The 13,942-nt window shown below is 38.4% G+C and overlaps 1 protein-coding gene across 1 annotated transcript in view; it reads right to left on the bottom strand.

Moving 5' to 3' along the window:
- The window catches only part of DIP2C (disco interacting protein 2 homolog C), a gene marked incomplete at both ends in the record, with an annotated part of 321,979 nt that overhangs the window by 78,143 nt on the left and 229,894 nt on the right, over positions 1–13,942 (bottom strand). The window contains 7 exons of the mRNA XM_080611663.1: positions 129–243; positions 1,066–1,185; positions 1,303–1,396; positions 3,236–3,300; positions 3,566–3,668; positions 4,990–5,099; positions 5,697–5,820. Coding sequence (XP_080467789.1) covers positions 129–243; positions 1,066–1,185; positions 1,303–1,396; positions 3,236–3,300; positions 3,566–3,668; positions 4,990–5,099; positions 5,697–5,820 — 731 coding nt within the window. The remainder of the gene's footprint in view (positions 1–128; positions 244–1,065; positions 1,186–1,302; positions 1,397–3,235; positions 3,301–3,565; positions 3,669–4,989; positions 5,100–5,696; positions 5,821–13,942) is intronic.

The raw sequence follows: 13,942 nt of genomic DNA, 5'->3' as shown, positions 1-13,942 counted from the left end.
ACACAATGAGAACTAAAAATGTCATTCAGAAGTATGCAGATAATTGAATATATTTTTCTTTTTTTTTTTTTCCCAAATTGCCATATACATTCTACAGTGGGTCTATTTTCACTGGTGTAACACAGTACCTTCGAATAGCCACAGTGAGAGCTTCTGGTGAACTAGCGCAGGGACAAATGACCTCCTGTCTTAGACCTTTACTTTGGAAGACATTGAGAAATGCATCACAGGAAGATATAGACCCTGGGGTAAAGAAAATGAAAAAAATGAAAATGAAAAAAGAGGAGAAAAACAATCTGATTTCTGAAGAGACACTATTAAAACTGCAAACTTGCTATTGAATATGAGGTTTTTTCAGGAGAAACAATCTAAAAAGGACCCATGTCCACTGGGAAAGAAGTCATAGCTCCTACAACTATATATATATACACAGTTGTGTATGCATACAGGGAATAAAGACTAATTTTTTGAGCATAAAGTCCTGTCACTATAGAAAAGCCATTACTGCCAGATCTACAGTACTAATTTTATTACAGTTTTAGTATGAGGCAGATTAAAGATTTAACTCAGAAACTGAAATTAAACTACTACAAACAAGAAGAACACTTACACGTTGCTATCTTAAATAACACAAAGAGACAGTTCATGGTATTAATTGTCATGAAGTTATCCAGATGTGGTTCTCTAGAGTAGTGAAATTATTCCCCTAAAATTCTCAGTTACTTCTGCATCTGAACAACATCATTCAGAACAAATGTACTGATCCTTTCTATAGCTCAAGGTTATTTATTTCAGTCTTTATACATGACTGTCATGTTACACAAAACCAGATTTACTTCACCTTAGTTCATGTGGAATATCGAGTTTGCTTCGGGATTAGCTAAAGAAAAATACATTTAAAAAAAATCCAAAATTAATCACTGTTTCTATAAATATCATAGAGTTTGCAGCAGACAAGCCCTATACTTTGTAAATATTTTAGCTAAGATGACTGAAGATTGAAACTTTAAATTCAAGACAGGAAACACTTCCTATTCTCTACTAGACTGCAGAAGCATAGCTTACATGGGTTTGCACCATCAGCCACTATTAGCATACGCAGCGAGGAAAGGTTGATGTCTCTTTGATCTCGATGTGCCACCAATGCCCAGTGCATGTCTCTGGATTTTACACAGGCAACTTTTGCTGCAATAAGAATGAGAATATTACAAATACACTATACAAACGCTATACAGCTCTACTACCAATTTGTACTTTTGAGTTTAACTATCAAGTATACTTTTCTATATTCTTGTTCCTTACCTTTGTATTGACAGACTTTTTGTATCCATGACAGTGGATTCACTTTCATTAAGGAGTATGGAATACTTATAACATGCATCATGTTCATGACACTCTGAAATCAAATGCGAAAAATGGTTTTTGTAAACAATCATGGTAATTATTTATATTGTGTTATGGGCAGGGGCATCTATACAAATCATTCTATGCTTGCTATATTGTCAATGCTGGCATTTATCTTCTATATAGTTATCTACATTAAGATGAATCAGACCTCCATTTTCTAATGCTTTAATTAAGGTTTAAAGAGTCAAACTAATCAGATCATAACTTTGAAGCTGCACAGAAAAAAAATGAACAGATTTTCTCTGTATTTATACTCTAAACATTTCACTTTAAACAGAAAAAAAGTCAAAAACAACCCACCAAACACTGGATGAACAATTTCTGTATATTTGCTATGTAGGTTATTATCACTAAACCTCCTAAATCTCCGTATATATGGAGACTCTTTACTCAAAAAGGACAGGGAACAGAAACATATCTGTCTAAAGAAATCCATCCCTGTGAAGACTGAAACTACTAATGGCAGTAGAGCACAAATAATTCAAAAGACAGTAGACAGAGAAATTGGGGTCACAGGTTAAGCAGAGATCAATTTATTTTAACAGAAAAGAAATGAAGGAGTTTTCAGTCCTTCTCCAGGTGGGTTAATTCCAGTATTTTCAACAAGGTCATGAAAAGCTGCAGGAAGTTTAGACAAAGCAGCTGAGTGAAAACAATGATAGATCCAAAACTGATCTCCTAGTCTGAGGCAGTGAACTGCTTTAGTGATTTCCAAGTGTTACTACTAACTAAACACCATGTAAACAAACTGCTGCTTTATTTCTGTTACCATTTAGAAACATTTGAGGGCAACATGTCTCTGGTCATAGCAGCTCCGGTAAACATAGTATTTCTTTCGGAAAATTTAGGCTTAAGAAAGGTTAAGTGTTCCAGTAGATTAGCCATCTAAACACTTGTAGAACTGCAAAAGATGGTGCTCCTTTCAGTCTGGCACAAATGTAGGTACAGGAAAAGCATGGGCAAGTCATGAAAAAAAGTTCATACCAAGACTAACAGCAAAGGAAGGCATAGGAAAGTTCTGTTAGATGTTTGCTTTCAACTTTAGCGATAGACATGTTTTTTTAACATGAATACTTACAGGCATTAAGCTTAATAGATTGTTTCTGCTACCATAGTGTTATTAGTGCCCTTTGATATTAAGAACAAGATAACACTGTATGGGGAAAGTGTATCAGATCCCTGGGAACTACAGCATGGAGGATCCGTACATCCTGGGACCCCTAAACAGTAGCGCTTCAAAACTTGGTATCTGTTCTTAAAATGACCAGTGAATAGTAATTGTTTGTCTGACTGTAGTCAGACATCTTTATAAGCAGTCCATAGAAAGACACCTTTATCCTTAAAAATATGTCAATTACCTCCGATGTCAACTGAGGAAGACATTAAAACTGCAAGTAGACAATTTATGCAATTTATCAGAAATGCTTTAATGTTCGCAAAACAATCTGTCGTGGGAGTTCTGATAGAAAAGCTAGGCAGAGGCGATATGGCTATGCCAGTGGATGCTACATATCCTCACAGAGGCAAGTACTAATTTAATTTGTTTCTGCTATAAAGTCTGATCTCAAAATCATGAATCAGTAAGATCAGAATAAGAATGGGGCCAGAGTACTTGACATGATGCATAAAAATATATTGGCATCTTCACTGTGCTTATTATGGGTAAGTGCATTAGTAGAAGATGAGGGGTTTAAGTTACATATTTTTTGCTTTCAAAGCAAAAAAATGGTCTCAGAAGAAATTGTAGAAACCCCAGTTTGTGCTAGTAATAAGTGCACTAGGTTAGTTTATTTTCAAATACTCACAGAAAATACAAAAACATACTTACTGTAAGAATCCCATGCCATAAACCAACATCCTTCTTGAAATCTAATACATTCACAATTGTTTCAGCTGCCCAACAAAAACACAAGAGAGTTTATTTTTTAGAACATGGCATTGACCCAAGGCAAACCCACTCAGAAGAAGTTTCTGTACCTCTCACAAAGATATTTTAAGTGTGCATGTATTTTCTAAAACAAATGAAAAACATCAGTTTTTTTAAATCTAGAAGCCGTTGACACAGATCTACATAAAAAATAAGACAGGAGCCTGATGAGGAACAAATTACAATTCATACTTGATTTTAAGGATGAAGCAAGGGAAGGGCACTCTCTACCTTCTGTGTATCCGCATGCCTGGGTCAGAGCTTGGCAGTGTGTCAGCAGTGCAATCCTTGTCACAGTCACCCCAAGCACACTTCCATCTTTACATGTTTTGTACTATAAAGAAATAAGCAGGGGAAGTCAATGTGCAATAGTTGTCCTATTTCCATTATTTAATAGCTATGTTTAAAGTGTTTCTTATGTAGGTGGATGATGGACACATCTAATGACCATTTTCAGAAGAGGAAGCAGTTTGAGAGGCTTTTTTTTTTTTTTTGTTAAAAGACGCTTTCTTCAGATAGGCTTTCTCCTTGACTACAGCTTCCCAGGCTTGATATCAGAAATCCATCTGCTGTTCGAATACAGGCATTATGGAAAAAGAATCCTAACAATTCTGATCACGCTAATGACTAAAGGACTGGTTAGATTCAGCAGGGAATAACCTAGTTCGGTCTGCTCCGTGTTCACATTACACTAACAGGCCAACCAAGAAACCTGAGCTTCTCCCTTCCATGTCTTACAAGGCATGGGCTGAATCCTTGCTGGGTGCTGTTGTAATAATCTGTATGTATACATACAGAAAGACACAAGCTCTTTGATCAGAAGAGTCATGAGAGAGCAGCATAGAAAAGAGGTGGGAGATCACTGCTGATGATTGCAGTAATTTTTGCAACTTTATGCAAGAGTCTGGAAACTATCAGTGGCAATTAAAGTAAATTAAACATTAATCTTTTTCCATGATGAATATAATTAGCAAAGATTGAGAATGGAGGCATCTCTGCTTCTCTAGCCTAATGTTCTGACTGCACAAAGATAGGAAATACCTTTGCTCCATTCACTTGAACTTACTCCCTTTGAATAATCATTTAAATTCAGTATTAACATCACTGAATTCAAGGCATTTGAGTCTATGCAGAAGTAGGAAAAAAAGAAGGGAAAAAAATAAAAGAGAAAGATTAAACTTAACAGTACTGCTAATTTTCCCTTCCTGATGCTAGTCTTTTCAAGAAGTGTGACTCACAAAAGCAGTAAGTGACAGGCAAGCATTTGAACAAGAAATTCTTTCAAAGGATCTGAAGGTTGTGATACAAGAACTGAAGCTTCACTGTGAAACTTGTCAACTACCCGTCTCAAGGTTAGTGGGCAAGCCCACACTGTGCATGAGACCAAGACTGGTCAAGGCAAGTTTAATATAATTTTGTGGCAGCCATATAGATGACATAAAAACATTGTTAGAAACCCCCAAAATGCAATTTAACATTTCATTAACTTTTCTGAAATCAACATCCAGTATAATTTATTAGAAAGTATTACTTATTAACAGGCTAAAACAGGATGTTCTTTGCTTCTGTTACTGGTGAAAGAATAATGATGTTTACCTAATCCAGAAGTGCCATATGCAATGAGTCAAGAAGAAGATGCATCTTCATTAACTCACCTCAATGTAAGCTGTGTCATTGTTTGCATCCTTGATGTGTGGGAACCAGTCACGAGGTGGCTTGGAGAGGTGTTTAGACTCTGTGACAAACCACAGGAGCTTTGGCCAGCCTGAGGTACAAAGAAAAGTCAGCTTTTGAGTTTCTGCCAGGTAAGACAAGACAAAACTCTTCTTTGCCAGAGTTTTTCTTCCAAAATGCTTGTGTCACCCTTACCTAAACACTGCTTTTTTTAAACTTCACCATAGTGTGGGAAAGCAGATTTTCCAGAACTGCTTTCTTAACATGGTTATCGTGGCCTTCTCAGACAATCCCTGAAGAAATGCTGGACAGTTTACGCTGTTATTGACCCAAACAGTTTTTTACCACTCTCCTGACAGAGGTTACCATCCCTACCACTTTACTATAGGACTGATTTGTATGAATGCTTCTCGTTTCCTACAGTCCTGAGTCTTGGTTTAATTTCACCTGAGGCCACAGTTGATCTCAGCAGCCTGGCTAAACCAGCAGAGAACCACATCAAGAGCACTCGTACTGCTCAGCAGCCTCTCTACCAGCCAGTGACACACAGCCAGGAAAACTGTGTCCCAGTAGCCATGGCTGCTTCTGAGGCAAGGTCATCATGGGCCTGATCCTCACTCACTACAACTGAACAAGTGCTTTATAGTAAATAACCCATGATATTTGCGATAAGCAAGGGTTAGCTTACCTTTAAATTGTGGTATCTCCCCTGTGGGGCTTTTAGGAAGTCCTTTATGGCATGCGTCGCTAGTCAAGGCCACAGTAACTCCACAGCTTCCAAGCAAAAAGCCTATTTGTTGACTTCCTGCATCCTAAGAGATGACAAAATAAAAGCAATACAAAGAATTGTTTACAAGTGATCACAGGCCGAAAAGGTTATTGTCCTTTGGCATATTACCTCAAGAGGAAAACAGTCTCTTTCCTTTAAGCAAATTGGCTGATAGATATCCTCTTGTCTGCAATAACATAAATTGTAAAGAGAAGTGAAGCCATCAGAGAATGCCTGCCCTCACATCCCTTCAGAAATGATGAGTGGCTGGAAGAAGTGGCACCAGCCAGACTGTGCCATCCAGAGGGACCCCTGCAGGAATGGGCTGTCAGGAATCTCCACAAAGGCAAATGCAAAATACTGCACCTAGGGAGGAACTACCCGGTGCATCAGTATGGGCTTGGGGATGACCGGCTGGAAAGCAGATTCACAGTAAAGCACCTGGGGGTCCTGGGGGACACCAAGTTGAATGTGAGCCAGCAATATGCCATTGCACTAAGAAGGCAAATGGTAACCTGGGTTGTGTTAGGCAAAGTATTGCCAGCAGATTGAGGGAGGTGATCCTTCCCCTACTCAGCACTGGTGTGGCACATCTCAGCTGCTGGGTCCAGTTCTGGGCTTCCAAGTATGAGACACGGAGCTACTGCAGACAGTCCAGCAAATGGCCACTATGATAATTAACGGATTGGAGCATCTCTCCCACGTGCAAAGACTGAGAGAGCTGGGACTGCTCAGCCTTGAGCCTTGAGAAGGCTTAGGTGGGAATCTCATCGTGTACAAACATCTGAAGGAGGGTGCAAAGAAGATCAACCCAGGCTCTTTCCAGTTGTGCTCAGTGACAGGACCAGAGGCAATGGGCATAAACCACAAAAGAGGAGGTTGCCTCTGAACATGAGGAAACATGCTTTTACTGTGAGGGTGACTAGCATAGGTTGTCCAGTGAGGTTGTGGATTCTCTACATCTGCAGATATTCAAATGCCATCTGGACATAGTCCTGGGCAACCTGCTCTAAGTGGCCCTGCTTGAGCAGGTTAGCTGGACAAGATGACCTCCAAAGGTCTCTGTTAACCTCAACCATTCTGTGATTCTGTAACAATTCTAGGAAATAATACAGGTTATCAGATGCTTCTACCTGGAGAAAAAGCTTTCAACTCGTAAGATGTTATGATGGCTATACAGTTGTGACAGTATCACTATTTATGCTATCTAACTTAATTTGCCAATAACCATTTCATTGAGTAGTTACAGACACATTTGAGGAGCACTACAGATAGTCAAGAGCCCATTAGAGAAAGCACATTACATTTTACTTTCATCAAGGGAATACAGGCAGTGAGGCTAAACAGTCATGTAGTGATTTTCAAGTCTAGGCCATAGCTGTTCCTTAAGAGATGCTGTGCTTCTACAGCATTATTTCTGCTTTATGCATAGTGTCTTGTCATGATTCTTTCATGAACTTTACATCTATCCACTAGGTTCTTCAACTGAGCAAACCCCTAGATGTAAATGTACATAGAAGTATTAACCCTTTCTTCACAGAATGATTCCACAGAAAAGACCCTACAGAGTTTTAACAGATCAAATTAAAACCAACCATAAAGCACACATAATCATGGAAGCAACCATAAATACAGAATAGTAGTCTTGATTGATTTATCCAATGCAAAACTGTATGATACAAAGAAAGCCCCAAGCCTATCTGACTAATTTTTAAAGCAATTTTTATGTAGTCAAATAAAGCGATCTAAAATGAGGAACCAATGAGATCAGAGATAGAAAAGCAGCTTACTTGTTTTCATACCACCTTAAAATTCGTATATGGCACCAATTATCAGAACGTTGATAGCTGAGCAAACAATTTGGGACACTAAACTGATCTGTCAAAACTCAGCTATGTAACACCTTCCATTCAGAATAACTGCATTTGCTTTCGCTTGCTATAACCAGAATGCACATAAAACCAGGAAAAACCGACAAGGTACTTTGTAAAGATTTTACAAATTTTTTAAATTTAAAAAATTAATTTTACATTTCTAAATTTTAGAATCAAGCTTGTGCATCATCTCTTCCAGTAACAACTCAGGCAAAGAGAGTACCCTTTGAATAACTGGTGTACCCATGAACACATTTCAGGCAGCATGTTGTCAATCCCACTGTACCTGCACCAGAGGATCTTCTAGGACAAAAAAGGCTTCTTAAAGCATTACTGTCCTCACTGACTCTTCAGTTAGGTGGTCCATATCTATGTTGTCAAAACCCTGGGCCAAGTGCTTGACCAGATCAGACCCTGGCTCCACACTAGGATGAGACCTGGCATTTCCACCTTTGGTATCTTCTCAATGGAAGAAAACTGACTGAACAGTGCAGGAGAGATGGCTCTCCTTAGAGGTCCCTCAAAAGGAATGGCAGGAAGATGAGGGCTGGAGTGCTCCATGGAGAACATCACTCCTTGAGCAAGACACAGCCTTTGAGACCTGCTCTCTATCATCATGGGAAGTCACCACTTTCTTAAAATATCAGATCAATACTCCAAATTTCTCACTAAACTGAATCTAAAATATGGTTATCAATGTACGTGTATGTACGAATTTCTAGCTACCAATTAAATAAAATGTACATAAATTTCGTAATTGAATGCAGCAACCACATCCCTCTCCAATTTAAATTAAAATTAAGATGTTGTTTAACTGCATGCTCTATAAAAGACTGATAGCAAACTGTTTCAACACTACACCAAGAAAATGCTGATTCTCAAGCAATCAGATTCCATTTACTGCAGGACTTTATAAGCAGACACTAGGTTAGTGTCTAAATAAATGCCATTAAGAAATCTAATATACATAAAACAGTAGAAAGTGAAAGTGTGGACCTTAGAGCATCAGCATATCATGGCCCTGGGGGATGCATCAGTTAAGAAATGATCTGTCAAGCTCTTCTCATAGCAAAACAAAATAACAAGAAAAGGAAATTTTAGTATTAACAGTTTGAGGTTTTTAGATAACACAGGAAATAATTACTATGCTTCCATTTAGTGCTATATCAACTGGTTTAGAGCATGTCCACATGAATATTATTCATCCATTTGTAGTAGCTCACACACAAGCAGAGAGATTCATGCACAGACTACTTACTACAATCTACTTGCATGTCACAGTTTCTAATAACAGACTGTTTTTCATCAAGACAACCCCATCTCAATAGCATGAAAATCTTCACCCTGTTCTTTTCTGCACAGTTAATTCTTTCCTTTGAAAGGCGAACATGACTGCACAATTATGTGACACAACACTATCACAGGAGATTGGAAGAATTTCACCACACATGGAAAATACCCAGTGAGTTTTACAGACTTTCAAATCCTATGCCATGCCCTTGGTGTCTTGGTGTCACACCTCCTAACTAGTTATCACCACCTCCTGCCTGCTTCTGGTGGCTTCATCCTGACTGCAAAAAATACTGCAGAGAACAGAGAGATGAAGAAGGGGTTGACACCTCTTGGTCCATACAGGTGCCCCTGTGATATCTGCTGCCCCATGGAAGCAACTGTTTGCAACTACTCAGGCAGCATTGCGCTACTGGACTGACAGCCAGGAAGTGGAAGATCTGAAATCATGTCCAGCTGAGAACCTTACAGATCACACAGACACACCACAACCTTACCAACACATTCAAGCACGTAAACATGAGTCTTAGCTGTTCCTCATACCTCAGCATGAGAGGCCCAAGAGCAGTGAGGACCTTGGGTTAAACTTGGAAGTTTGAAAAGTGAAAATTTCAGTTGAAAATGCAGTCAATTGCATGAAGCAGTCAAAGCTTCTATGTAGGCCAGGAAAAAGACTACTCACTTTAAACACATTGATTAATTCAGATTTCAGAGACAAACTATCGGCATCCCTTTTGATTAATGTAAAATGAATGAATGAATGTCTGCAATGCTGAAAATCGCTTTCTGAGTAGGAAAAAAAGAAACCAAATCATCGGTTGCTAAAAAAAGATAAAAATTCCTCCCCTCCTTTCATCCCCCTCCCCTGAAATAAAATCACTCTCCTGCTCATAAAGGGAATAGATTTTCACAACTTACTGTTTTGTCAGCAGTGTTTTTTGCTATTTTGGTAATATATGCTAATCTGCTACTTTGGCAACACCCCATTTGCCACAAACACTTTATTTTCCTGGATTTTGTGGGGGTTGAAAAGACCTTAGGGAGCCAGTGGAGATCAGGTGAAACAACTCAACCAACGCAGTCCCAACGGCAGACACAGAGACACTTGCCACTGATGCTCATTGTCAAATCCTCCATAATTCACAATTTGAAATGACACGTAATGCAGGTGGAAGGCAAAAGATAGAGCTGAGCTATTGTAGCATGAGGTTTGAGACCACATGCTGACTTTGGAACTATAATTTTACATTTCTTGAAGGCACAGCACTTGCCAAGGTATGAAAAATGAGGGCTGCATAGCTTTAGACTATGTCTGCACACACCTAGAGAGATCAATCTTTCAGATGAAGCGAGCCAGAAATCCTCTCTGCTGTAGGTAGCCATTCAAGGTTCTCTAAAGACTTTCATTAAAGGTCCCTTAAAGGTTTTTACCAGTACCTGGAGGCAAATTGTCTTCTTCCTGCTGCAGAGTCATAATTCATTGTCAGAATAAAAAAATCCCACGTGTGATTGTATTTCAGCATGCTGTTAATGTCATTGCTATAATGTTTTGTGAGACTATCTGTGTGAAGGAAAACAATTATGATCCTTTCTCTGTGAGTGAGAGTGCATGTCCTTATCTAATAAGGAAGGAAGGAAGAGACAGCCTGTGCAAAGGTTTGCCTGATAAAGGTTACTCTCATCCACTTGCAAGCTCCAGACTGCTTTCAGAATGCGAATTATGTGGCCAAGCAACACAGACTGAGTTAATCTTGTTTCCTGTTACAATGCTTATTTGAGCGCCACTTGCCCTTTCCCTAATAAAAATTTTCTGGTAAAGAACAAATAGGGCACCCACCAGAAGTAAAAGCCAAACATCACCAGTGTGAACTAAATATGAAATGTCAGCATTGAAACCTTCTATTTTCAAAACAAAAGTACCAAAGACCTTAATAAAAATTAAACACAAAGCAGATGCAATCTTCATAATCAGCTTTAAGATGAAAATATCAGCTGTATTCTCAGACAAGAACTTTGGTATCTGGCAGTGATTTACACGTGACATCTGCAATTATGAGAAGTCTTTATGTCCAAAAGTCTTAATGAAAGCAAGACAATGGTTATTTTTGGCAGTGGGCACTGCATGAAAAGTTATATGCTCTCTAGGTAACTACCATTTCCTAAACTCAAAACCTTGAAAAAGTAGACTTTAAAGGATCTGAGATTCACTGTTGCCAGCAAAGACCTCTGCACAGTCCCCAGCTGCCAAAGTATATGAAGAGAGAAGGATGGGCAGAGGGCTTGCAGAGGTCCGGTGGTGTGCAACAGGGCTCATGTGGGGCTGAGGGAACTTGTATTTTTTGGAGGCACTGGAAACCGTGTCACCAAAAATATATAACATTTTATGCATATTTTCAACCTAGGGGAGAAAGAGATGCATTCTCAAAAGATACTGAAATGTAGAGCTCCAGTGTTTCTGGCACACTACAACCCAATGATGACTACAGCTGAGAGGCAACAAAACTCATCTCAGTCCCAGAGACATTAGGAAAGTCATCAAGGTGTATTTCCTTTGGAATACAATTCTGCCTTCAAATGAAAGACAAGACTGGGACAATTTTACTGTCTTTCTCTCTCTGGCTACTGTCAAAGCTTTAATACTCTAACCTTTTAAGATTTCATGAAAAGACATCCTGAAAAAGTTTTTACCCTGTAAGAAGCTTGCTCTAAAAAGCCCATGTGTCCTGGAGTGGATATCTCCAGATTTCCTGTGGAATACACAAACACATTCTTCCAATCACAGTGCCAGAGCACTGAAACACTTGCTCAAAGCACACATAGCAAACATTACATCCAACAGGCTAGGAAAGAGTGTTTTGACTTAGAAATAGATTTTTACATGCTTTCATGTAATACCCTGCTACAAATATTCACAACCTATAATAGGGAGCCTGTAAAAATCTATGCAGGATTGCTTTTCTTATATATTCACAGCATGAGATTGAGCGTAACAACGAATGTGCTTGGAGGACAAAAATGTCATTTTAAGACTAACACTGATAGCTCCCCTGACTCTAACAGAGCAGAATAATAATAATAATTTTCATGATACCCATCAAATGGGAAAAAAACAACTGACCTAAAAGATCTAAAGAAAAAGAAATCAAAACCATAACCATATTTATAAATCTTTTCACAAGGGAAATAATAAATCACTATTTGAACTAGAACTTGACATGTCGAAAATCCTGTATCTACTTTGATGGCACATTCTATGATACACAGATTGCAATTCACATCATATCACATATGCAGAGAAACAATTCCTAATATTCCAGCTTCACATGAGATTAACAAAAGTGGCAGCTCTGAAGGAAGAGATGTTGTATAGAACATACTCTTTGCTAATGTTTGGGAAATATAAAATATTTGGAGAGAGAGACACTATCCTGAAAGAACACAGCCCATAATCCAAAGGATTAGTTATAAAAATTTGGGGGAGTGTTCATGATGCAGGCATTTCAGTGGTATTAATGCAGGAAAAGAAGAAAAGATAAAACATGCTGTTGGTTCTCTTGCTACAGTGACCACGGAAGCCCTGACTACTGCTTCTAGAATAAAGAGTTAGTATTGATATACTCAAGAAAAGCCTGGGATTTCAGTTTGTCCTTTTAGATCTAATTTCCCCAAGTCTAAAGAGCCACAACCATGCTGATGTGAATGCCAATTTCCAGGACTTAGCTGAACACCAGGAAGCATTCTGGGAATAAAATTAAGCTGGAGAATGCTGGGTGGCTGCTGCATATTCAGGCAATTCAACCCAGATGCCATGTCAGACAGGTCTCCCGAAATCCCTGAGGGAAGGGCAACTAATTCTAGGTATTCTGTCAACACAAAGGTGGGATACAGAAGGAGAAGAGCAAGGAGAGATGGACCCTCACCTAATAATGAACCAGAAAAGGAACCCTGCCAAAATCTTTAAAAATCGCAAGAGTCATGCTATGAAAAGTCAGCATTGAAACCCTCTATTATTAAAACACAGGCACCAAAGACCTTAATAAAAATTAAACACAAAGCAGAAGCTTTGTGTTTATGAAGAAAAGGGAATGCACACAAAATCTAGGTGCTGGTAATGCAAAAGCCTTTACTTCCATATGGATATGCATGTCTGCAGAGTAGTATGTGCTCATAATCTAAGTCCCTGATAAAACTCATCCTGAATCAGCTTATTATTCTTAAATTTGTATTAATAATTGCTGGTCTGTTTGTAATTTCACATCTCTGTCTTCAAAAAAGCAAACCTCAAAATGTCCACTGCCAGAATGTACTGAAGCATGTAGAAAAGGGAACAAGTAATGGGAAAGCATAAAAGAACAGTCTAGGTCATCGTGTGATGACATGAATGACATCTTCCCACAGATGCCAGAAGCAATCCACTGCCATTTGATCAACCAGAGGTATTCCTTCTGGGACTACTCTGAATACGATTTTCATCTCATTGTTTCCACTCCAGTTCCCATTCCATATAAACAAATGCAAAAAATATTTGCAATAGTATATGCTCTGAGACTGCATAGTTTTATTTATAGATCATAGATCATGTTGTTTTTTCAACTGTACCACTGACATCTCTGTTATTGTTTTATTAATTTGATATTTAAACATTATGGGATGATCTTGGCAACAGTTAAACAGTCTAAGTCTGCAGATATTCCTTTATATAAATATATATATATGCATGTGTAAGTGTATATTTATATACCCATATATACATACAAATGTAAAAAAAATAAAACAAACACTCAAGAGGTTCATCCATATTAGGGTACGTTATTAATTTGCCATAAGAGTATTTACTTGGACAGCTGGATTTTATCGTTTACTGGGTGGATGTGGTATCAGATGTTCCAAAATAAATAAAATTTACCCCATCCATGTACTTTGAAATACCACTAAACCTTGAAAAATAGTGACAGGGAAAGATATTACACTTTTTTCCCTCAAAGCCATGATGCTTCTTTT

This window comes from Psittacula echo, assembly GCF_963264785.1.
Source record: "Psittacula echo genome assembly, chromosome: 2".
Classification (NCBI taxonomy): Eukaryota; Metazoa; Chordata; class Aves; order Psittaciformes; family Psittacidae; genus Psittacula; species Psittacula echo.
Note: the sequence above shows the minus strand (reverse complement) of the source record. Positions and strands in the feature narration are given on the sequence as shown.